Here is a 26,695-nt window from a genome sequence, read left to right as displayed (position 1 = left end):
TAACACTAACATAGCATTTCGAGGCAAAAGGCCAGTTGAAGAGCATAATGAGAGGTGAAACCGTAGCTGCAATGATAAACTACTCACTTAGCAGAAGAAAAAAGTAAGAAAAAGACACCTCCTGAACAGCACAGGCTCTGCACTTCTCTGCGGGCCACAGTTGTTGGGTGCTGACCAGCTCCTCCTCTCCCAAGTGGGAGAAGGAAAACATACACATGAAGCCATGCCTCTGTTGTGCAGTCCAGCTATGTGGAGAGGTAACAGAGTGGGGTCTCCCAATCACAAACTGGCTGCAGTGTCTGGATGACCCCAGTAGGCAGTTCCATGTAAGGAGCAGGGGGGCAGTTATAGAAGGAGGTAGGCACTAGAAAGGCACATCTTTAACCTACTCTTGGCATTCTGCACATGTGTATGGCCTCGAACTATGCAGTGTCAAAAATGAGGTACCTTTAAAATAAACACATGCTGGTGCTCAGCTACACTACACCCCCTACACTCATATATATATATATATATATATATATTTGCTGCTGGGTGGGGATACAGAAGGATGTTTTCTTTGCAGCAGGAAGCCTGTTTACTATTTTCCCTAAGAGGTTATTAAGGACTGTCCCCAAACCAGGTAGTACATTTGCAAATTTATCAGTTATATGCAGTTTAACTATTTTCAATTACAAGGGAATTAATTTACATTGATCATTTACTTCTCCTACAGTGAACCCTCGTAAAGATGAGCACACCCCCCACCCCTCTCTATTGCCGACTCCAATATGGCATGAGGAAGTGGTTAAGAACTTAGAGAGAGTTTTTAAATCCTTTAATATTAAGTGGAAGAATGACAAAACTCTGAAATAATCAAAAGAGGAACATAGAATGCTCAGCAAACGTTGTTAGGTTTAAAACTATTATACTAGTGGAAAACATTAACTCCAAGCTAAAATATATACTAAAAATATGACTTACAGACATCTGCATGTCTTTACAACACTCCGCAAGCCCAAAGCCGTTCTCCTTTCCTCCCCAACTCTGAGAAGGGAGAAAATATGGATAAGCAAAGCAAATTACTTTGTGTGCCTAATAAAATGATAAAACATGAAAATGAACTGTCATAATAAGCAGCTCACCTCTGCTAGATGCTGAAGCCGTGATAACAGTGGCGTTCTTTTGTCGGAGGCCAAACGGGTGATGTAATTGGATCTCTTGCTGAAGACATAGAGAAGGTTTAGCACAGCCAGTACCACTTGCATGTCAGAGGAGGCAAGCAGTGTCGTCAGGTGCTAAAAACCAAGAACATGGCTGTTATAGCAAGACCGAGTGGGGTTTGAAAAACTTTGTCGCTACATACCTACCAGTATGGAGTATTAGGGGACTATTCAATTGTTTCTTTGTTCTTTTTAAGGGCACTAATTAATGGGCGTCCAATATAGCAATTCGATTGCTCTGGGCGCCAATTTTCACGCTGTCACGCCCAATTGGAATGATTTTAGCCGCGTAAAACAGCTAAACCCATCTAAAGCCCTGGTTATCCCCAAAGCATGGGCTTACAGCACATTTCTGCTCGTTCTCTTAGTAGGCAGCGAGCAGAAGTGCCAGTGACTATCTCTCCCGCACAGAGCAACAATTGAATTGCTCCGTCGGGCACCCATTAGTCCCAGCCGCGGGTTCTAACAATTGAATCACCCCCTAAGAATGAACATGACAGGATGAGAATTAAATTCTTTAGTGATGCCCCCTGTAATCAGCTCAGCATGACTCAGCACGGTGGAGTAGTGGTTAGCATTATTGCCCCACAGCACTGAGGTCGCAAAATCAATTCCAGTCACATTAAGTGTATATATTTGTGTGCGCTTTTAGGAATTCTGACTGTAAATGGGTCAGGTACTGATAGGAATGACATATTGCCTGCAGTGCTGCATAAATGGGTGAAGAATGATCATTTTATTGCACCTTAAAGAGTCTCAACGTCTTAATAGTGTCACAAAATAACCCAAAATGTTTGGCAAAAGCATAGAAATATGAATAAAATGTCCAGAGCCAAGAGCAAACAGCTAAAATCAGAAACGTATTTCACAACTGGGGAGCTGTGAGGAAGTCTTAAAAGGAAAATAGTATTTAAAAATAACAAAAAGGTAGTCTGACAAGAGAAACAACAAGGGGGCTGAGGGCCGAATGGACAGACACAAAGAAATGACAGAGGAACTTTTTTGTGCAGCGATTCTTGCATGCAAGTTTTCTCAGTACCTCGATGGAGCTGTAGAGGTGCCGAGAGAAGCTGTACTCAATAAGCAGAGCAGTGAAGTTGAGGACTGCCAGAAGAAGGGCCTTCAGCTGCTCCTTCTCAGGCCTGTCACACACCAGCATCCAAGACATACTCTCCACCGTCTGTCCAGCATCAGCTAGTATCCCATCAAAGCGATCCAACAGGTCTACCCAGTGATAGAGCTCGCACTATGGATCAGACGGAGGATTACATTTGTTAAACTCACCTAAACTTTTCCACAGCACATCTTGTGAAAGGTACAGCTACAGTGACATGCACCTTCATTATGCTAGTACAAGGGGTTCTCAACTTCAGACTTCCAGTACCACCGACAGGTCATGTTTTCTGGATTTCTTTAACCATGCGCAGGTGAGCTAATCCATTTTGCTGGGACAGTTATTATCCCACCTGCTTCAACAAGGACGACCTGGGGCTGTATATCAGCCCTGGCAGTCCGCCTTGCACTTCCGTGTAGAGGGGGGCGTGCCGCGAGTCACGGGAGCTGGCCTCGCGGCATGCCCCTGTCTCTTTTCTGCCCAGCACAGCCACCGCCAGCCCATACACATCTACACCCCTTCCGGCTCCGTGAAATCTTAATGTTTTCGGAGCAATTGGGTGGAGGGCAGAGGTCTTTTGCTTTACCCCTCCTAGAGCCGGTCCTAAGTCCATCGGCCCTTCTGGCATATGCCAGAAGTGCCCCGATGGCGAGTCCGGCCCTGTGCTTCCACATACAGAAATCCTAAAAACATGACCTGTTGGGAAAACTTCAGGGTTGAAACTGAGCTCCAATGTTACCCAGTAATCCATGAAAGCATTATGGCCACACGGGAGGTTCGCCCTTAGCAGGCTGTGATCACATACCTTTCCAATATTCCATGTTTTGATCTGCTGTAGTTCCAGCAGTAGTTGCTCATCCGTGCAGACTTTCAGCTTGTCAATCAGAGACCTGCAATCTGCAGGCTGTATGGAGAAAACGGGGGCAGGTGTTAGAATTCAAAAATATATGAAAGATATGGCCGAAGCACACTGGATAAACTAAACCAACATGTCTAACATGTACTAATATCGGTACCAGATTAAAGTGTAACAATCTAAAAATGAATCTACATATTTACAATAAATCCTACCGACTGCTATTTAAAGTATAAATGGACAAAACTCAGATATAAGGAATTACATTTTTAGGACTATTTCAACAGAGCGATACTATTGGATAGCAGCTCCTCAAGACTGCCATCAGCTCTGTTGGAATGAGCTCACATTTCTACCACCATACCTATTCAAGCCCAATAGTAGCTGCCTGTAAAGGTGACTATCTGGGTATTCTCACTTCAATTATGCCTAAAGTCACCTAGCTAGACTTAGTCCAATCACATGTGTTTCACCGTTCAGTTGCCAAAACCTTTTTTGAGAAGCCCAAGCTCCAGAACTTACCGCCTCTGTTGGTGTCTTCTTCAGCTTCGTCCTGTCTACCTTCATCTTCAGAATTGTCTGAATCGGTCAGCTAAAAAGATATTTGAAGCATTTCAATTGGATGTGGTACTGTTCCGGATAGTCCAAAGAGACAAAGCAAATGTGAGAAAAGGTGAGCATTGGGGTCTATTAATAAAGGTTAAACCCATGTGGAACTCCTGGTTACAAGGGAAATATGCCCATGTGCATATGACAGACAGACAATTGTTAATGTTGCCATGAGACAGCGTGCTAATAAAATGGCATATGCTGTTTTAGGGCAGTATCCAATTAGCCCCGAACATTGTTCGGATGCTAACGGATATCTGCGATCGGCGTAGAACGGGGATTTTACACCGATTATCCCCTTCTCGCCTATGTTTTTTTTCACCCTACCCTATAATTTTGGTCGAAATATAATATTCCTCCCGAAAACACATAGGAAAAGCGATACGCTCGCGAGCTTAGCGTTTTCGCCATTTAGGTGGTAAAAACAGCACTTATCGTGGATTTTTCGGGACACATCAGGTCCTGAAAAATATCCCCGATAACTGCCGGCGTCGGACGGCCCTTCGGGGCTAACTGGATATCCCCACCGTGATCAAATAGAAGCGCTACTTTAGCGCTGTTAATTGGATACCCCCCTTAGTGACTAGGTTGCAGGATACTAAAAGTTTGGAAATAGCTGTGGCCTCAAATAAATAGGACATTTTCCCTCAATGGTTTAAAATAAAGAGGAAACGGAACCTGCCGCCCATCGACTATTTAATGCTCGCTCATTGCCTTTTAGGACCAACTGCTTGGGCTCAAGTTGGTCCTAGCAGGTTTACTCAAAGCTAAATCCTGCCCTACTGTTCACCCGTGCAAAAGCATTCCCTACCTGGGTAATCCAGGGAAGAAACCTGATCCATGGGAGGAAAAAAGCCATTTGATTCAAGATCAACTACCTCAGATCAAAAATGATCTGTTAAACCTGCTGAAAACAATCAGTGGTCGTTTGTTTTTGATCCAGCACCTGCTGAAAAGCAGGGAGTTATCAGCGCTTAACAGGCAGCAGTGAGCAGGCTAAAGCTGGCCACACACTAGACCAACTTACATCCAACCAGCCAACTTGTTAATTGGTTGGAATGAAAATCTGGTAACGGATGGGAGTAACTGTTGATCAGCAATTTGCTCCTAAATGCCAGAAAACAGATGAAAATGGTCGTCAGACAAGTTTGTTAAACGTTTGATCTAAACAATTTGTTCAAACAACAGGTTTTGTTCATTTTCCGGCGTTTGGGAGCAAATTGCTGATTGTCATTTGCTTTCATCCTTACCACATTTTCATTCCAACCAATCAACAAGTTGGCTGGTTGGACAGATAATCTTTAGATGTGTGGCCAGCTTAAGAGAATTCTGAGAGATGAATTAGGCAGAAGCACTCAGGTACTCCACTACCATATTCTCATACTATATACAAAAGGGGAGTAGTTTTCAGGTGGCACAGAAGCCACTTGCGCCTGAGGACCTCTTGGGATAGACTCTGTTCCCACTGGGACTTTTCTAACAAGCAACAATTTCTCAAACCTATCTAGAAAATATATAGCAAAATAAATACAGCAATGAAGTCATGATTTAATGCATTCTGCATTTATTTAGCAGTGCAGACTATCCAGCATAAAGCAGATAGTCAAGAAAAAGCTTCAGCTACCATAAACGCCTAAGTACAAATAGTAATGTACTGTATATGAATTTAATTTCATATAGGTGGTGCAATTTACATAACAATATTCCCACATGTATTTGCCAAGGGATGTGGGTCATCAGTGTCCACCGATTAACAGATCAGTCTGCATCCACAGTGAAAACTGGAATACAGTGCAGGGTGTTTATTAATGAACCAGAACCATGGACAGCAGCAACACAATTGAATATCCCTCAGATATGTTTAACACACAGGGCGGTATTCAATTGTTTCCGTGGTCTGGATCTCCCATCTAAACTGACGGGAGATCACGAGCCGCTATTCAAATGTTACTGCTTTTCACGCTGATCGTGCCCAAAGTGATCGGGTTTAGCCGCGTAAATCGGCTACCCCCGACCAAAGTGCTGGGTGCGATCCCGAAAAGTGCCGTGTGGGCGCCCAAACAGGTAATTTTTCGCCCATTTCAGCTAGCACCCCCTGGGGCTGCGTGCTGAAATCGAGCGCTGGCAGCTGATCGCTCCCGACAGGAGCAACAATTGAATAGCTCCGTCGGGCGCGAAGGGGTGCTGGTAACAACTGAATACTTCCCATTGTATATTAATTGAAGAAAAAAAAAAACCACAAACAGAACAGAGGGTCCACACATTAGGCAAGTCCAAATTGTAAAAACAGACTTTGGCAAGAACAGAAAACCAGTCGACCAGACTTACTCTAGCTGGAACCAGCAGGGCACGAGAAAGGAGCTGAAAACCGCATTGAAAGACTCTGTTGAAAGACCTCAAGTTTCGTCCAGAAAACACGAGGAACCCGGAACTCTAATAGGAAAAGGTCCTCAAAGCGCAATGCCAACTAGAAATATAAGAGTAGTACAACAATATATCATATACTCTTCTCACACCACACCTTAAATATTGGCATGATAAACCTTAAGCATAAATGTTACAGTAAAATATCAATTTGACCAAGTCTCCTTATAATCAGACATTACCCAATCTGAAAACACAAAAAAGTGTGACATTGGATAGATCTATTTTGGAAAGGAACTATACAATTCCTAATCCTGAATCAGTCACGAACCTCATAGATGCACCAAATATATTCACAAATCGGCTGATAAAGAGTGGTCACGTCTACACATTAGTCATTAGGAAGATCGAATTCTACCATTTATAGGATGACTACTCAAAGTACCTCAAATTTAGCAACGGTCAATAAAAATAGCTAATAGTTAAGCTGCATACACACACAACGATATTTTTAATGTTATCGTTAAACGATATAGTTTAACGATAATCATTTGAAAAAATCGTTCACTTTCTGAGTCAAACGATGAACGATTATCGTTCATGCGCGTTCACGTTTGTAGTTTGTCGTTTGTAGTTCAGACTTGTCAACTCAACGATTTTCATTAAGGGAATATGCAAAAATCGTTTGTAGTTCATAAAAATCGTTCATTACATTTAGTAAATGAACCACTTTAGTAAACGATTTTAGTAAATTTTTTCAAGGGAAAAAATCGTTTACTAAAATCGTTCATTAACTCAATCGTTGTGTGTGTATGCAGCTTTAGAATTAATACCAAAACCCTACATTGCCATGACACCCGATACAACAGGGTAAAAATAAGTTTATAAAAATATTATATGGATATGTAAACTTTATTTCAAATAGGAGATGCAAATCACACCACAATTCTCCTATATTTAATAAAGTCACTATGATCCTCAGGCTTATTATTGTCTTTAAAGTAAAAACACAACACTTGCAGGCACTGAGTTTCCTAGACATTGATTTATGGCAGATTTATAGAAAATTTGCTAACATCTGAACTTGTGGCGATAATGTACAACAGATACAAAGCTATGCCTGATGCTTTTAATACTGAAAACTATGACCCTCCAGAGGCTGCAGCAATGCCCATGGAAAAATTAAGGTGACTGATCGGAAAAAAATATCAAACAATGTGGACACATGTCAGTACTTTAATACAAAGAGGGCGATTCAATGCAGCGCTAACCGGCATTCTCCGACCATCATGCAGGCCGCAAGGCTTTTAGTGCCGCGCCAAGCCGGAACACAGCATCGTGCCTGGCACTTGAGGCAAATTTCTGCTCACACTTCAGTAGGGTGCGAGAAGAAATCCTGTAGTTGGGCTAAACAGCGCGCCCATTTGTATCGCTCCAGGAACTCCTTCCCAGGGCTATTCAACAACGCACTGAATTGAATTGCCCCCGATATCAAAACACTTTAGTTCAATTATGTGACAGACACGGAGGGGTTTACCCGACACTTCTGTTAGTGTTTATGCCCGATATTTAAAAGGGCAGTGCTTTTACTAGCCGTGTCTTCTTAGTAAAAGCTCTGCCCTTTTAAAGATCATGCAAAAACACGAACAGAAATGTCAGGTTAAAAATAAACCCCGGAATATCAATTTTATATTAACACGGGAGAATAAAACACATCATGGATCAAACAGCATTTCACAAATAGCTGGCTTCTAATCAACAGGTAACACACAGAGTGGTAATAGGAGTAAATCCCTTAGGATGCAAGGGTGAGACCCGCAATAGACTCTAAAAGGGTTTTGAAATAGAAGGCTCATTTGATCAATTAATGCTAACTAACCAGAAAAGTACCACTAACCAACAATGGATCTTAAGGGGGTGATTCAATAGTTTAAGAGAATTAGCTCCCCTCTTAAGTGGCCAGAAGTTAATTCAATTGGTTTGAGGCGGCCAGTCCCAAGGCTGCACCCTTCTGGAGGTGCGAGCAGAAATCCACGTAGAGAGGTTTGGGGCTGGATGGTTAACTGCAGCATGCCCAACACTTAGAACAGGGGAAACAGCTTACACTGCTAATCCCGTGCAGTAGGGAGCGAAAATGCGGTCATCGCAACTAGTGCAGGGTTAGTAGCGCAAACAATTGACTTAGCTCCCGGACACTTTAGAAAGGAGCTAATTCTCTCAAACAATTGAATCTGCTGGGAGTTTAAACACTGCAACACAGTACCAACATCTTAACATGTATGATTTTCCAAGCTTGTCGGTCTGTAACACTGTATTTTAGTGTTTGGTAAATTGTTTGTTCCTACTACTGTTTAGCTTTTTCCCAGCAGCTGTTTGTCGATTGAACTGTCAAAATGCTCCCACTAGAGTACTAAGGACATTTTTTGTTTGTTTTAATATGCTGGAGTGTTTATAATTGACATTTCGTTGACAATTCAATGACATTTTGTTGAGGACAATAAAGTATTGTATTGTACTCCCAGTGTAAATTTCCAGTTGTACTCATACACGATTGAGGAGCAGACAGTGTTAAAGGTTAAAAAGGCACAGGTGCAAATAGTCATTCGTGCCAAATCCTCATACAAATATCTTACATCCCAACACCTTTTAAATAAAGTGATCAGATTTTACATCGGGAAAGATGGATGCTTCTATTGGTGGGTACACATGGTATGATTTAAATCAGTGGTTGGGGAACAGGGGTAAAAATTAAATTCCTGGTGGCAATGGACGGACAGCCGGGCATGCATATGAATCATTCTATAATATAGAATGATTCATATGCATGTCTGGCTGTGCGGCAGGGAGGCTCTAAGCCGGAAGCCCGCTGAGATGTTATTACCAGCGGGCGCCCGGCTCCTTCCCTGCAGCGCCACGTTAGCTGGAGGCTGGAGTTCTCTTCTGAACTCCAGCTTCCGGCTCTCTCCATGCGCACTATGGGAGACACGTCATGATGTCTCTCCCATAGTTCCGAGGAGCAGCCGGGCGGACAGGAAAGCGGCGGATGCAGGAACGGGGATTAAGGTAAGTGGATTTTGGGGGTTTTTTTTGTACAAGCGGCATTACAGGGGCATTATATGGGGGGCACTACTACAGGGGCATTATATGGGGGCACTACTATATTTCCTTCCTTTCAAATCAAGGGGGTAACGTCGGCGTATAAATATATTTTGGGGTAAAAGGTAAAAAAGTTCCCTGACCCCTGATTTAAATGAACGATAACTATATGGTTCATAGTTAAATAGTTCATTTTTATGCTGCCAACGAACGACCAATCATGGGCGTTCCCGATGGATGATAACTATATCGTTAATAGTCTATGCATGCAGGCCAAGCTGGACGATATCTATCAGTGCCTGCAGGAGGGAATGGTCGTTGGTCATGGGCGATTTTGTCGATGTGTGGATGAACAACATTATTTCTTCTAACAAACCAGGAAATTAAAGGGAGATCGTTCAGTAAAATCAATCGCTGAACAGATCATCCCGTGTGTATGCAGCGTACAGCCATATGGATGGGTACCATCAACCTACCACAATGATTTACAAATGTGCATCACCATAACAGGGTACACGTTTGGTAATTTATGAAACTGGTGCAAAGATGCAGACTCGTAGCTGATCCTTAGACTTACAAAAGCTAGTGCACAATTGTATTCCATCTGGAGAAAATCAGTACGTTATTTACTGACAATGCAAAGTTTCCAAACTGCCAGAATTGGAGGAGATCAGTGGAAACAGGTGGCGTCTTAGGGAATACACCATCTGATGTGTCTACAGTCGCTACTATACTTTGGGAACACTAGGTGGTACGTGGTTCTCTCTGGAGATACTATGGCATGTGGTAGCAATGATGCTGCTATTCTGTCACTGCACAGACTGGTATGTTGGAGCCACTGATGCTATAGAGACACTGGCTGTAAGTGCAGGCACCACAAGCTAGTATAATGGAGCCAAGCATGAGGGGCCAGGTATAGTGTTGGGAGTATAAAGGTGAAATAATAAAAAAATAAAACCACCACACAAAAAATTTAAAATATACAAAAAAAGCGTAAACTACAATTCCAAAAAAAAAACAAAAAACAAAAAATCAGAAGGACCTGGAGCAAATGCGTAAAAACTTATTTGAATCCTTTCTATTGACTGTTCCTTAAAAGTTCCTTCCACCTTCATGATTTGACAGACTGTTTCCTGAACTGTACTTTACATTGTATCTCTGATAAAAAGTGTGCCATATACACATGTATAAATATTGTTTTATACAAAAATTTGGGTTCCACCAAGGCAAACCAACATAGCTACTTAGATGCCAAAACTTACATTTTAAAAGCACACAGTAATTGTTGGCTGATTGTCCAATACTTAGCCAAGACCAATGGGCAAAATAACATGCCTGTATGAATAATGTACGGATTTATGTAACAGAAGTACACAAATATGGAATGGAACAATGGGCCGTACCATTCTTCCTAACTAATTAGATCTCTGCCGCAAAATATGCAGATTTCCATGAAAACTGCAACATGCAAGCATTAACACCAACCATTTCAAGTAAATGAATGGTCACCTTAGCACAACTCATATGTTTTAGTATATTGGTCCACATTCTTTTCAATTATTCTTACAAGAATTATCAACAGATCCATTTAACAAAATGCAAATTCTGCTTTATATATTATCGCAGAGATTAAACTCTGAAATGGAAGTGGTTCATGAAGTCTGTGGTCAGAACCGCCGAGAATGAATGCATTTAGCACAATAAATGAGCTTGGCCTTGGGTTGCCAGAAGATGCTAAAGGAAACCCCTGCAGGCAGGTGGCAGAGGAGGGTGCTCCTGCAGCATAGACAACTTGTGCCTTAAAAGGAGGTGGTGTTTCCTTAAAAGGAGGTGGTGTTTTAGTAGGCATTATCAAGGATGCTCAGCACAGAAGAGAAGCCTAACATGAAAACTAAGCCAAGGATTGAATAAACTGCCAGGGAAAACTAGCAAACAAAGATGGTGCTTAAATACACAAGCTTACACTTTTTAGCTTTATGGTCGGAATTCAATCGTTTCCAGCCCCCTTCGCACCCGATGGAGCTATTCAATTGTCGTTCCTGACTGGCGCGATCAGCTGCCGGCGCACCATGTCAGCTCGCACCCGCTAGGGCTGTGAGCTGAAATGGGCGAAAAGCAGTGTCGCATAAAATTGTATTTAAAAAATAAATAAAAAATTAAAACCGGATTTGACTTAAATCAGATTATTTTGGATTTAAATAGGATTTTTTTATTAAAAATAGTTTTTAAGTAAAAGTTTAAAATTTTTAAACTTTTATTTAAAAGAAAAAAAAAGTAATAAAAAGATACTATTTAAATCAAATAAATCAGTTTTTGATTATTTTTTTTTTAATCCAATTTTATGCAACCCTGTCGAAAAATGACCCGTTTGGGAGCCCAAACGGCACTTTTCACGATCGCGCCCAGCACTTTGGTCAGAGGTAGCCATTTTACGCGGCTAAACCCAACCTCTATGGGCGCGATCGGCATCAATTGAATAGCGCCCCGCAATCTCCTGTCACTTTTAGATGGGAGATTGGGCACGCTAAAAAAATTGAATACCACCCTATGAATAAATCTAACTAGCCAAATGTGTATTATACACACACACACATATGAAGTACAATAATGTGGTGTCACGCAATAGCAGATTATACTATCGGGCAACAAGGGTATTGACTACATTCTAATGCAGGGGTGGAAGGGGCGCTTATTGCCCAACCCTGTTCGAATGCCTATGCTTAATGAATTCTTTACAGGCAAGGAGGGGGGTGGGATTCAATTGAACGCAATGTTGAACAGTGCCAGGAATGAGTGCCCGTAGCCAATTGTCCGCATCGCATACTTTGGTCGAAACATGCAGTTTACTGCACCTAGTGCCAGGGTTTTAGTCACAGTAAACGACATTCTCCAACTTAAGTGCCGGGTGTGATGCTGTTCGCGCACGTGGTGAGCCCGCAACTAGCACTGCAGCACTAGTTCTGCTCACACCCCAAGAGGGTGCAAGCAGAAATCCTCTAGTCGGGAATTTACCGCGGTGCCAATAGAAGCTACGGAAGGGTGTAAAAAAAATAAATAAATCCTTAGTGTAAAATGCATCATTAAAATACTATTAAAATGTTTATGTCGTGCAGTTTTGAAAAACAACATTAACAGTACTAACGCCCTAACTGAGAAACAATTGAATTGCTTCAATGGGCGCCCAAGAAATAATTAAATTGCCTCTACTATAAGATATATCGCACAATATCTCGAAATTAAGCGGATCAGAACAATACATTTCGTGTGGACTGTATAGTGCTCTATTGCGCCTACACATTGGTCGCCCACTGCATTGTCCCACAATGCGACGGACACCATGCTGCTAAAAGCAGCATGGAACAATTTATTGCGCGGTCGTACATCGGATCGCATAGCGTGTACACGGCACGACCGATATTTCATTCCATCGTGTCGTCGGCTGAGTACACATCACATAGTGTATATCCAGCTTAAGTGCATTTCCATCCTTAGAACTTTGTGCTTTAATTCCACTACATCCATAACACACACCTTCACAAACAACTGCAGCTGACCTACTTAGGCAACTAGAAAAACTAGCAACCTGCCCATCTACCGAGTAGATTAAAGCAGTCATGGCACAAGAAGGCAATACAATGCTGTGCAATAGTGAGAACACCTCCCCCTCTACCAGCTCCTACAAGAGATAATGAAATTCAGCATTATGCAGTGCTACAGGAAACAGCTTTCGTTTTCAGAGGTGTGCTCTGCATAGATGCACCCTGCCTGGCGCAGTTGTTAGTAAGGTATGGTTCAGGAGAGGACCACTCAAAATATGGCAGCTGACCATATGTGCAAAAATAAATAAATAAAAACATATACATTAGAACATATATACACACAGACAAACACAAATGTCCAGCAACGTATCAAGAGCTATCCTCTGTACAATAGGTCACAAAGCAGGCAAAACAAAACAGGCAAACCGCATTATCAGGTTGTCACCTCTGAAAGATGAGAAGAAGTTCCAGAGGTTGCTAAATATGTTATTGCTTAATAGCACACAGGCACAAGGTCTTGTGGACTCCAGTCCAGGCCTGATTGCCTCTAAAAATATAGCACAGTAACACAGTCATGCCTCATCATTGAAGGCCTCAATCACAAGAGGCCAAAGAAGAAAAAAAAAACACACACCACACACAGCATTCTGAACTTTGCAAGTCATTGCTGTAAAAATCCATGGACAATAAACCAGATAACAACAGCAACACAAGCATCAATGAAGGTCTACTCTACCATACTCATTTGAACGCAAGAGAAACAGAAAGCAGTTACAGCCATGGCCAAAAGTTTTGAGATTGACACAAGTATTGGTTTTCACAATGTTTGCTGCTACATACAATGTATAATTGTGAGTATAACATACTACATATTCTCACAGCAGGTGAGGTAACATTGACATCTCACTGTCCATAGACTATTTAGCCAGTAAATCCACCTGTCTCCTACATCACCCACAGGTAACAGAGATTTATCCATTATTGGAGACAATTCCAGCAATATATTATACACACACCTTATCTAGTGTTCACTCTAGGTCCGGCGGGAGGCAGGGCGTCGGACCCAGAGTCAGGGCACTTTTGCGCGCCTTTGAAAAGGGGGCATGGCCAAAGGGGGCGTGTCTGTATGACGCGTCCCCTTTTCGTCACTCCTGGGGGCGTGCCCAGCACTAACAGACATGCCGGGCCGCCCCCAAGCTCTGCGGTCACTGTGAATGGATGCCGGGCGTAAGCGCCCGGCGTCCATTCACCGGCTGTGACCGCTGCGCCGCCGTTTTGACCACCCATGGGACACAGCGACCCGCGGGTGGAGGCAGAACCCACAGGCTGTCTCAGCGGGCCGCCGCGCTGGAGAGCAGGGCGCGTTCTGCCGTTCAGAAATAGGGCAGGGCGCGTTCTGCCCTTCAGAAATCGGGCAGGTCGCGGCGCCCCGCTAAAACACCCTGGCGGGAACACTACCTTATCAATAACTGGAGTAGATCACAGTATTAGAACCTGACCAAATTGATACATTAAGTAACAATATTATATGTACTTAGGTTCATGAAGGGAACTGTAAAATAAAACAATTGTTCTTTACTTTCTCTATGATATTTTTGCCTCTTTTCCTTTTGTTTTTATTCTGTTTTGTGTTGCAAATGCTTTTGATTAAGATAAATCTGAGCATTTATATGTATAATAGATGTGACGTCAGCTATAATTGACTTGGAAATGTATTGGATACGACGCCCATCTATTTACGAATCACAATATATGCTGTTCTAAGGACATATACATACACATATATATATATATATATATATATATATATATATATATATATATATATATATATACACACACACACACGTGTATATATATATATATATATATATATATATATATATATACACACATATATATATATATATATATATATATATATACATACACATATACATATATATATAGTACATCCGGAAAGTTATGTTACAGCCTTATTCCAAAATGGAATAAATTCATTTTTGTTCTCAAAATTCTACACACAAATACCCCATAATGACAATGTGTAAAAAAGTTGTTTTTATTGAGATTTTTGCAAATTTAATAATATATATATATATATATAAAAAAACCACTAAAATCACATGTTCATAAGTATTCACGGCTTTTGCCACGGAGCTCAAAATTGAGCTCAAGTGAATCCTGTTTCCGAGATGTTCCTACAGCTTAATTGCAGTCCACCTGTGGTAAATTCAGTTGATTGGACATGATTTTGAAAGGCATACCCCTGTCTATATAAGGTCCCACACTTGACAGTGCATGTCAGAGCAAATACCATGCATGAAGTCCAAGGATTTGTCTGTAGACCTCCACGACAGGATTGTCTCGAAGCACAAATCTGGGGAATGGTACAGAAAAATATCTGCTGCTTTGAAGATCACAATGAGCACAGTGGCCTCCATCATCCGTAAGTGGAAGAAGTTCGGAACTACCAGGACTCTTCCTAGAGTTGGCTGGCCGTCTAAACTGAGCGATCGTGGGAGAAGGGCCCTAGTCAGGGAGGTGACCAAGTACCCGATGGTCACTCTGTCAGAGCTACAGCATTCCTCTGCGGAGAGAGGAGAACCTTCCAGAAGGACAACCACCTCTGCAGCAATTCACCAATCATGCCTGTATGGTAGAGTGGCCAGACGGAAGCCACTCCTTAGTAAAAAGCACATGGCAGTCCACCTGGAGTTTGCCAAAATGCACCTGAAGGACTATCGGACCATGAGAGACAAAGTTTGAACTCTTTGGCGTTAATGTTTGGAGGAAACCAGGCACTGCTCATCACCAGGCCAATAGAGGGAAAGATGAATGCAGCAATTAACAGAGACATCCTGGATGAAAACCTGCTCCAGAGCGCTCTCGACCTCAGACTGGGGCAACTGTTCATCTTTCAGCAGAACAACGACCCTAAGCACACAGCCAAGATATCAAAGGAGTGGCTTCAGGACAACTCTGAATGTCCTTGAGTGGTCCAGTCAGAGCCCAGACTTGAATCCAATTGAACATCTCTTGAGAGATCTAAAAATGGCTGTGCACCAACGCTTCCCATCCAACCTGATGGAGTTTGAGAGGTGCTGTAAAGAGGAACGGGCGAAACTGCCCAAAGATAGGTGTGCCAAGCTTGTGGCATCATATACAAAAAGACTTGAGGCTGTTATTGCTGCCAAAGATGCATCAACAAAGTATTGAGCAAAGGATGTGAATACTTATGATATTTTTATTGTGTGCAAATTTTATAACAAAAAAAAACCATTTTTGCATGTTGTCATTATGGGGTATTGTGTGTAGAATTTTGAGGACAATAATTAATTTATTCCAAATTGGAATAAGGCTGTAACTTAACAAAATGTGGAAAAGGTGAAGAGTTGTGAATACTTTCCAGATGCTCTGTATACATATGGATATAAAATATTGTATTCCTTCCACTGTCTTTCAAAGAAACATTATCTTAATTGACTTGAATAAAAGTTATGTTTTAATTGTATAAATATTACATATAACAGTGCTCCAGAAAGAGAGCCTTCTTTTCTCTCTCTGGGCGGAATTCAATTGTTTTTGCGGCCCGCATCTCCCATCTAAAGTGACAGGAGATCGCGGGCCGCTATGCAATTGTTCCAGATTTTCGTGCTGATCGCGCCCAAAGTGGTCGGGTTTAGCCGCATAAAGCAGCGCGATCGCGAAAAGTGTTGTTTGGGCGCCCAAACGTGTCACACTTCGTACATTTCAGGGACTGCGAGCTGAAATGTAGCGCTGGCAGCTGATCGTGCCCGACAGGAGCAAGAATTGAATAGCTCCGTCGGGCGCGATGGGGGCAGGAATCAATTGAATTCCGCCCTATTTTTGTATGTGCTTTCACAGCAGAACAGATTAAATCAGTGCTTCTCAAACTTTCTTGAATCACAGCAGCCAAGAGTATCAGCATTTTTGTCACTGCACCCCTAGGCCAAACCTTTCTTATTGAGAAATTCAGGGGAAAAAAAAAAAAAAATTGTAAATGAAGTAAATTCTGCTCACCTGTCATCCTTAGGGTCAGTTATGTGTTGGTGGTCAGGGTTGTGCTTCCGTTAGTCCACACACTTTACGATTGGCAACCACCAGCACTGGTTTAGCCTACAACATGGACCATACATAATTTAATTTGTTCCTGGACCACCAGCCTGTGGCACCCTTGCAAGTGCCCTGCGGCACCCAGTTTGGGAATCACAGATCTAAAGTGTATTTTCACTGCCACCCTCTTTACACTGTCATGTGCATTACCATGTATGTTTCAAGCTGCATTATAAAGAGGAAGAATATAAATTAGCTATTATATCCAACCAGAAGCTCAAAAATGAGTAGACTGCTGAATAAAATATGAATATTTCATCAATCTGTACTCCACTTCCACATTCAGCATATTACCAAGATAAACCGTTTAATATCGCCATTCCTGAAGGGTAATGCCAGGGGAATAAACACAGTTTAGTTACGGTGCTCTAAATGACATAAAACACCCTTATCCGGAAAGTCCCAAGTACTCAGGATAACACTGTAGTCTATACCCTTTATGACAGTGAACTCTGTCCTGCAGTCACTCACGGACACACTTTTACTCACAATACGATCACATTCAAAATGACACTAAATGTAACTAAAACAAACTAATACCAAAGGATCTTTCAGAAATGGGATTACATTTGGAAACTTGATTGTACAGCACATTAAAACAAAAGGGCAGATAAGCAATTCATCAAACATTTTGTGCATGCATCAGATTGTGCATGTGTACAAAGCATTAAAAGGGCGGAATTCAATTGTTTTCGCGACCCGCATTTCCCGACAGGAGTTCGCGGGCCGCTATGCAATTGTTCTAGATTTTCATGCGGATTGCGCCCAAAGTGGTCGGGTTTAGCCGCGTAAAGCAGCTATGCCCGACCAAAGTGCTGGGCGCGATCGCGAAAAGTGATGTTTGGGCGCCCAAACATGTCACTTTTCGCAGATTTCAACTCTCACCCCCCCTGGGGCTGCGAGCTGAAATGTAGCGCTGTCAGCTGATCGTGCACGACAGGAGCAAGAATTGAATAGCTCCGTCGGGCGCGATGGGGGCAGGAATCAATTGAATTCCGCCCCAAGTGTTATGAATTGGCAATACAATTCATAGGGAGGAATTCAACTAGCTCCCGAAGCTATTCAATTACCACCCTTCTGAGGTGCAAACAGAAATCCTCGTTAACTAGTGCTTTGGGACGATAATTGCATAGCTTCAGGCACTTACCTCGGTAGCTATGAGTCATCACAGCTTTCGCCACATGCCTCCCGCAGGAGCTAAAACCCTGCAATAAGTCCTTTGGCTAATTGAATTCCCCTCATAAATTGAGGTTTACAGTATGTTGGCACTCTAAATTATAGTATAGCATTCCCGATAGGCTGTTTCAGCGAGGCGCAGTGCCAGATTTTAAACGGTAAAATGCGCCCTGTTTTTACGGCCTAACACCGTGGCACCCCGCCTCCCACTGTTCAGCTGCGCCTCTCCCTGTCCCCCGCGCACTGAGCAGAGTGTTAATAGATGCACTGCACATGCGCAGGGCATCTGACAGTGCTGGGAGAGTTTGGGGGCAGCTCAGCACGCCCCACCCCAGAAAGGCCGCTCCCCCTTTTAAGGCACATTCAGAGATGCCCCCTTTCTTGAACAGACCCCTGTCCGTTCAAGAAGCTAGAGTGAACAGTATGGTAGAGGTACTGAGCTGAAGTCATGTTGAATTCACCTACAACAACCCATAGTTAGGCATCTGTAAAGCTTACGTCACACTATTAAGACAGTGCAAAACTAAACAAAGTGTAAACTAAAAGTGTAAACACAAAAGTAACTTTTTTTTAAACGGTCACTCCAAATTAAATTAATCAGCACAGGTACCGCTAACCTGCAGATTGAATATAACAGCAGTTATTAAGAACCGTGTTATTTTATCTACAAGTTTTCCATCTTTCACAGAAATGCCCCAATTATAGGTCATTCAATTCACCGCAATGTTAATGCCGACTAAGGAGGATTTCAGCTTGCACCCTCCTGAGGCGAGAGCTGGATTCTGACTAAAGTGTCGGTCATGATGCTGTTTTACAGCTTAGCGCAAAGCTAACAGCATCCCGGACGGCACTTAAGTTGGAAAATGCAGATTCTTGCGACTAAACACCCTGCTTTCATCGTGCTAACAGTCATTCACTGACTTAAGTGCTTCATGGCATCTATTCACCCTAAGGGGAGAGTTTGGGGGGAAGTGCAGTACCTCCATAAGTGCGGTGCACGCCTCCAAGTGCCGGTCAGCCATGTCCCCTTTTCTGGCACACGCAGAAACTCCCTGCCCATATTAAATAGCACATGCAGGGACAGTGGATCCGATAGAAGCCCGTCCGTGCGATGTGCTTGGCCCTTCCACAAGTGGTCTACTGACCACGCATGTGCGATGGCGGGTCCCGGAGGAACCCTCTCCCAGTAATTTTGGAGAAGTGTAAGGGCTAATACCATCTTCAGAACTTCAAAATGCTCTGCATTCAGAAGCATGGTAAATCTGACAGCTTCACAAACCCCAATAGAAACCTTTGTGGGTGCGATGACTGTACACTAGTTCAAGGAAAATAGTCACTGCCACCACCAGGATCCTTAAATTGGCATCTGGAACACTTACTTCTAGATGTTTGATAAAGCTACCGCAGAACCTACTTGGTGGGGACTTGTAGCTGGTATCACCTGAATGCATATTTTGGATCAGGACAGCAGGGTAGCAAACAGAGCACTGATTCTGGATGCTGGGTTCAGGACAGGACAGCCGGGCATCTGATAAAGGTTTAACTGTTCTATGTAGGTCATAGTATTACCGCTGACGGTAGGAATCATGCAGAAAATAGTTAGCAATATGGAGTTTCTTGAAGATAAATAGCAATGACAAGGGTTATTTATTACACACCAGCCTGTGGTGGTAATAATGATTATCCAGACGTACAAGGTGAAACTTTTACATGAAGCTACGCTTCCCCTTATATACAGTCATTACACAAAGGTTGGCATTGGGATTTTCATTTCCTGCCCCTTTAAGCAATTAAAGTGGAGAAAATCTAATATGAATCAGCTTGGGTGTTTTTACACTATCCAACGATGCCTTCAGTTGCAGTGTGGCTACGGGTCTTCTCTACCCTGGTGCCACAAAATGCATCGCTGGGTACTGTAATTGAAGTCACAGCAAACAATGCACAATCTAAAAAAGGATCTAAACAATTTACAGAAACCTGGGATTCCCAAATCTGAATGTTTACTCAATGGGTTGGTTTCAATAAAATGTCCACATGGTGTGTATTCAAAATGCTGGTGATCAAAATAATGCAAACCTGGCCTCAAACCAAAGGCTTAATTAACATGGGTTTTCCGTCATTCAAAGTAAAAGGTCCCCATACATCTGCAACAGATCGCTGCAATGTTGTGATCGGAAATGCCGAACCGGTGGCCATCGATGTTCCGCGATCCGTTGCAGGATCGGTGAAATTTTACATGTTAAATTTCACCGATGTGCCAATCACGATCATTTGTTGATCGTGATTGGTATATCTGTGAAATCCAACATGTTGGATTTCACCGTCCCTGCGATGCCGGTTTGCAGGATCGCTATATCGCAGCGATCCGTCGCAGATGTATGGGCGCCTTTACACAGAATGCCTCACTTAAACATACCTGTAGCAATTTAAAACCCACAGTATTAGCTGTGGCCCCAATATAAAAAGTTAATTTTATACAGCAAGTCCCATATTTATGTGGAGGAAGATGGATCCAGCCACACCTTTGTTTTCACAGACCAAATGGCACATTCATAAATAAAATGACAAAAAAATAAATAAATAAACTGTAAAGGAAGCTTTAGAAGATCTGTAATCTCTCATTTAGCTGGCCATACAACTAAATGGCTGGTTATGGAGCGTACACACGGTCAGATTTGTCAGACTTGTCAGATTTGTCAGATGAACGATTGAACGATTAAACGATCTGAACGATTTGAACGATTTGACCAAAGTTTTGAACGATTTGAACGATTGAACGATTTTTGACTGCATTAAAATGAATGGAATCGTCCAAGTCTGACTGCAAACCCATCAGATGTCAGATATCGTTATCTGACAAACGGGAACGCGCATCGTTGATCGTCCATCGTTCAGGCATGTCAGATATGAACGATTTTCCTTCAGATATGAACGACTGAACGATTTTTAAATCGTTATCGTCCATATCTGAAGAAAAAATCTGATCGTGTGTATGCACCATAAGAATGAAAATCTGGTAATGTATGGGAGCAAATGACAATCAACCATTTGCTCACAAATACTGGAAAATGTACAAAAACGGTTGTTCAGACAAATTGGTTAAATCCATTTGATTTATCCAATTTGTCTGAAGGACCATTTACCAGTGCTTGGGAGCAAATGTTTGATTGTCCTTTACTCCCATAACCAGATTTCCTTTCCAACCAACCAACTACTTGGATGGTTGGAAATATCGTCCATAAGCCAGATACGCACTAGGCGATGTCATCCGATTCGCCTTATTTCATGCTTATTGCCCAAGAATCGAGGATGTTCTATGCTCTAAAACAGATCAGTGACTGTGTTTTCCCCAGGCTGTTTCTGACGGCGCATCGCCTGGCAGAAACAGCCTACCGCCCGGCCCTTTCCTCCGCCGACCCCTGCTGTGGAACGCTGGCCTCTGAAGTGACCGGAGGCTAAAGAAGCCACCGATCACTTCATAGGCAAGCGTTCCCAGTGATAAACTGCGCGGGTGATATCATCCGCGGCATGAGGAGCCTGCCCTGCGCGCCTGCTGGATCTAGTTAGATCCAGTCAGCGCGAGGCAACGGGAGTGGGAGCGCGAGCGGCCAGCAAGTAAAAGGTAAGTTCTGGGCTGAGGCCGGGGCCAGGACCAGTCTGGGGGCACTATTTAAGCCAGGGGGCACTGCATAAGGGACCAGCCTGGGGGCACTGCATAAGGGACACTATTTAAACCTGGGGGCACTGCATAAGGGATACTATTTAAACCTGGGGGCACTGCATAGGGGCCAGCCTGGGGGCACTGCATAAGGGCAAAGCTAAACTACAGGGGGCAATGCATAAAGGGGAAAACTACAGGGGGCACTGTATAATGGGCACTTTTGACTGAGAGCCAGTGGGGGAGCAGCCTGTCGGGCTGGATTGGTAAGGGAGATACCCCTTTTCCCGGAAGGCGCATAATTGCAAAGGCCCCCACCCGGCTACTTTATGATGCCACCCGGCTGAAAAAAAATTCTGGGGAGAACACTCAGTGAGCTGTAATTAATGTTGTAAAACGTAAAAATAATTTTAAAAAATATTATATATATATATATATATATATATATATATATATATATATATATATATATATACACACACATATACACACACACACAAAAAAAAAATCCTTCTGGCTTAGGTATGCACCCAGCACAATATAAAGGAAGGCGGCACTCCAATTGGGGAATAAAGTCAATTTGTATTAATAATTCGACATCATCACAACAATATCCATGTGTCAACGTTTCAAGGCTTATAGCCTTTTCATCAGGACATACATAGTATGACTTTATTCACCAATTGGAGTGCCGCCTTCCTTTATATTGTGCTGGGTGCATACCCAAGCCAGAAGGATTTTTTGTGTATTTTCTTTAGGAAGGCACCCGCAATTTCATCTTTATCGTCCTAAGTGCCGGGCTTACACTAAAATAAATAAATATATATATATATGAATCATTGGGCTGTATTCAATTATTTAAGCATGCCCGATCTCTGGTCTAAAGTGACAAGATCGTGGGGCACTATTCAATTGATGCCCATCTTCGCGCTGATCGCGCCCATAATGGTCGGGTTTAGCCGCGTAAAACAGCTACCCCCGGCCAAAGTGCTGGGTGCGATCGCGAAAAGTGCTGTTTGGGCGACAACACGGGTCACTTTTCACCCATTTCAGCTCGCACCGCCCAGGGGCTGCGAGCTGAAATGGTGTGCCGGCAACTGATCGTGTCCGACAGGAGCAACAATTGAATAGCTCCTGCCAGAGCGCGTAGGGGTGCGATACAATTGAATTCCGCCCATTAAGGCTTATCCACTAAAGTACAGTGCAACTGCTAAATGGTAATACCCCTTTTACAGTAAATTCCTGGGTCCAGCCCGGGTCACTGAACACTGGTTTGAAGCCATGTCAGAACGGCTTGAAACCAGTTTACACTGCAGGCTGTACCCGGGTTATTGCCAGGGCTTCACTTTTACCGGCACTTGGAGATATCAGCTCCAAGTGCCGGTGAGTCAGCTCTTCATAGGGTGTTAAGGGGCCCCGAGTAGCCCATTCACACAGCAGGTTTACAAGGGTCATTCAATCCTGCACGCTAGCTGGGTTGAATTAGCAGATCACTTGACACGGGAATCCAACCCTGGCCCCTTTTCCCGGAGCCACAACCCGGGTTGACACGGAAAAAAGCCGGGTAATTTGCCCAGAAAGTAACTGCACAAATGCATTTGCAAGATGGACACTTCTACTGGGATGCAAATGATTACATTGCCTGAGTGGAACAGCTGGGCAGGTGTAAGACATCCCTTAACGAATGCAAATTAGGCAGGTAAATATAGGGCCTCATACATCAGGTGGCTTTTCCAATCGACAGCCATCAATGATCTGTCCAGGAATTGTGGAAATTCCATTTGTTAAATATCCCAGATTTGCAAATCCCGAATATATTTTGGTCAGGATCCGCAAATCCAACATGTTGGATTTCACCGATGCCCCAACACCAGCGTCCACAGATCAAGGAATTGCGACAATTTAGCGCTGATGTATGGGGGCCTTATACCTACAGCTAAAGGAAAGAAAAAAATTGTGGGATGAAATAAGACTGAATATTTAGGGAGCGTTCTCTGCATTACAAAGGGTGGCAGATTTTCTCTCCCCACAATAACTGAGGTAGTGCCTTTTACTGGAATGCATTTTGAACGTCCCTGTTGCACTACTGCGGAAAGGCACAATTTTAGACTCGCATCAAACAATGTAAAAGATTGAAACAGTCAGATGGAATAAGATAGAGACAGCCCCAATGTCCCCTCACTCCAGATTTGAATTAAGACACACGTTCATGAAACTTAATGAAGGGAAGGCTTCATTGTGTTAGAACATTTGCCTCATGTGCAGTTTTCACTCCCCCTTTTATAGAGGCAGCTCCGAGGCCTAGGAAGTTGGCGCGCACCTTGAGTTGCACCTTGAGAAAAAGAACGCTGCATTTGTGCATATAAAACAGTGTACGCCCACTGTTTTTTATATAGTGTTTATTAAGTTCTCCAGAGGTGCGAAGAGATATCTGCTCGAAGTAGGGCTTTTTGGCACCTTAATTGCAGTGCACCTGCCTTTTGGGGCACCTTAACTGGCAATTCACACAGGAGAAGCTACTTCATTCAGCTAGTCACGAGCATTTGGTGAGCAAGCACATGGCCAACTCTGAGCTGGTCGCCCAAACAATTAAATAGATCTCGTCACTTTAGATGGGAGTTACAGGTGCCCAAAACAATTGAATTCCTCCCTATGGGTGCAATTTTGTTACTGGTAATGTGTAACGCACATAACAGCCCAATACAACACTGCAAGTTTTCCTGCACACTTTAAAAGGGGTTTCTAGGCAAAATTTACAATGTGAATAGAGGCAACATACCATTCCATAACAGCAGGAAATCGCACTAAATCGCTCCCTATGAATTCAACAAAACTTTACTGCTCATGACTTACCTAAAAGGTTTTTATTTTTTAGGAGTTTTTCAAATATCTATTCACATACAGCTATTGACATTTACAAATCGTTCAGAGGTGCTGTAAATGTCAGAGAACTGTAAAAAATTTAAATAAATTTTGCAACATTAGGGTAGGTTTGGTTATGGTCTACCCGGACCACAATAACACTTGTAACTTCAATGTCCTATAGTGTTCACTCTAGCTCCGGCGGTAGGCAGGGCGCCGGAGCTAGAGAGGGCAACCTTATGCACGCGCCGAAGGCGCGCGCGTCCGAAAAGGGGGCGTGTCTATAATACACGTCCCCTTTTCGTCATACTTGGGGGCGTGCCCAGCGCTTACGGACATGCCGGGCAGCCCCCAAGCGCTGCAGAAAGGGAGAATAGATGTCGGGCGCATGCGCCCGGCGTCTATTCTCCGGCGGTGACCGGGACACAGCTTGTTTCTCCACCCATGGGACACTGCGTCCCGTGGGTGAGAACGGCACCCGCAGGCTGTGAGGGCAGGGCACTTTTTGCCCTCCTCCTGGAGGGCAGAGTGCTTTTTGCCCTCCAGGAGGAGGGCAGGGCGCCGCGCCCCACTAAAACAGCCTAGCGGGAACGCTATCCTAACTGTCCACACACTGAAGTGGTCAAATTAAGGGAGTTGGAGCTGGAACACAATGGCTAGAGCAGTTTCAGCTTCACTAGGCACTAGTGTTCACTCTAGTTCCGACACCGGGCCTAGAAAAAGGGCACTCCGGTGTGCGCGCAACACGGACAGGGGGTGTGGCGATAAGAAAAGTGGCATGTCTTTAATACACGTCCCCTTTTTACTCTTGGGGGCGTGCCCAGCACTTACGGACATACCCGGGCTGCCCCCAAACTCTCCCTTCTTTGTGAATAGAGACCCAGCAACTATTCACCGGTAGTGATCGCTACACTGCAGTTTTCCCCACCCACGGGAAAGCTATACTATTTAAATGGGCAGATGTTTATAGATAGCGATTCAAATGTTTTCACCAGCGGCACTGACTAATGGTTGCCCGACAGAGCAATTCAATTGTTGCTACGTTCGGGTGCGATAGTCAACTGCATTTCTGCTAGCACCCTCCTGAAGTGGCAAGCAAAATATGCGATATGTCCATGGGTTGGGCACCATATGCAGGACTTTAGGTGGGTTTAGCCATTTGGGCATGACAAGCGCAATAATTACTGGGCGACCAAAAAAATTTAATTGCTACACTGGGTACCCATTAATTTGCACACCTTAAAAAAAAAAAAAAAAAAACGGAATCAGCGAGAAAATATATATATATATATATATATATATATATATATATATATACACACATACATACACACACATACACAAGAGTTAATGAAAAATAAGTAAATCCAGACATAATATTCAGCAATACTGATTACCAAATTCTAGTAGACTTTCATAATGTACAAGTTTGTCTTAAGGAAACACTGGATTAAAGACTACTGCAGGTATTATCACTCTAAAGGATTTTCACTTTGTACACTCCAATAAAACAATATTACATACCCAGCTAGGTCCTGCAGCACCATAAACCAACCGTTCATCATAAAAAAAATAAAAAGGCTAAACCAGCTAGGTTACAAAAGACTACTGTAAAAAAAAATAAAAAAATAATTCTCTATATCAATTAACCACCCCCCCCCCCCCCAAAAAAAAAGTCAAATTGGTTTCAATGATTAAATAAAAAGAACATATCAAAGCCTAAGCTTGTTGCTATAAACAGTGTTCAGCTAATTACTGGAACCTTAATATACAATGCTACTGCTTTCTACTACAACCCTCACTCATCACATAGCAGGTTCTTGGCAAAACAAAATAGTACCTCAAAGTGCCCCCAAATACAGTTTACTTTCCGTCCGTTGAATAAATATTTCCTTCTACTCTGGAGAGTACCATCTACACAATCATGCCTTGTGAATAAATTGTACACAGACTTAAGTTTGCCATAATACAGATGTGTCCACATACACCCACTGTATCCTTTTTTGCGCCATATAGCATGAAACATCTGGTGCAACTAAACTATATGCTCCGCCACGAGTAGACAACCCAGTGCTTGCGTGC

At 43.0% G+C, this 26,695-nt stretch overlaps 1 protein-coding gene across 23 annotated transcripts in view; it reads right to left on the bottom strand.

The window, feature by feature from the left end:
* Positions 1-26,695, bottom strand: part of HUWE1 (HECT, UBA and WWE domain containing E3 ubiquitin protein ligase 1) — a 155,406-nt gene that overhangs the window by 126,599 nt on the left and 2,112 nt on the right. For all 23 annotated transcript variants that reach the window (XM_088455517.1, XM_088455514.1, XM_088455520.1 and 20 more), the window contains exons 2-7: positions 6,110-6,248; positions 3,695-3,764; positions 3,122-3,220; positions 2,242-2,448; positions 1,125-1,277; positions 964-1,026 (exon numbers count right to left, since the gene is read on the bottom strand). In XM_088455517.1, the coding sequence (XP_088311643.1) occupies positions 964-1,026; positions 1,125-1,277; positions 2,242-2,448; positions 3,122-3,220; positions 3,695-3,739 (567 nt within the window). In that variant the 5' untranslated portion in view covers positions 3,740-3,764; positions 6,110-6,248. The remainder of the gene's footprint in view (positions 1-963; positions 1,027-1,124; positions 1,278-2,241; positions 2,449-3,121; positions 3,221-3,694; positions 3,765-6,109; positions 6,249-26,695) is intronic.

This window comes from Taudactylus pleione, unplaced genomic scaffold, assembly GCF_031769625.1.
Source record: "Taudactylus pleione unplaced genomic scaffold, aTauple2 ptg000656l, whole genome shotgun sequence".
NCBI classification, from domain to species: domain Eukaryota; kingdom Metazoa; phylum Chordata; class Amphibia; order Anura; family Myobatrachidae; genus Taudactylus; species Taudactylus pleione.
Note: the sequence above shows the minus strand (reverse complement) of the source record. Positions and strands in the feature narration are given on the sequence as shown.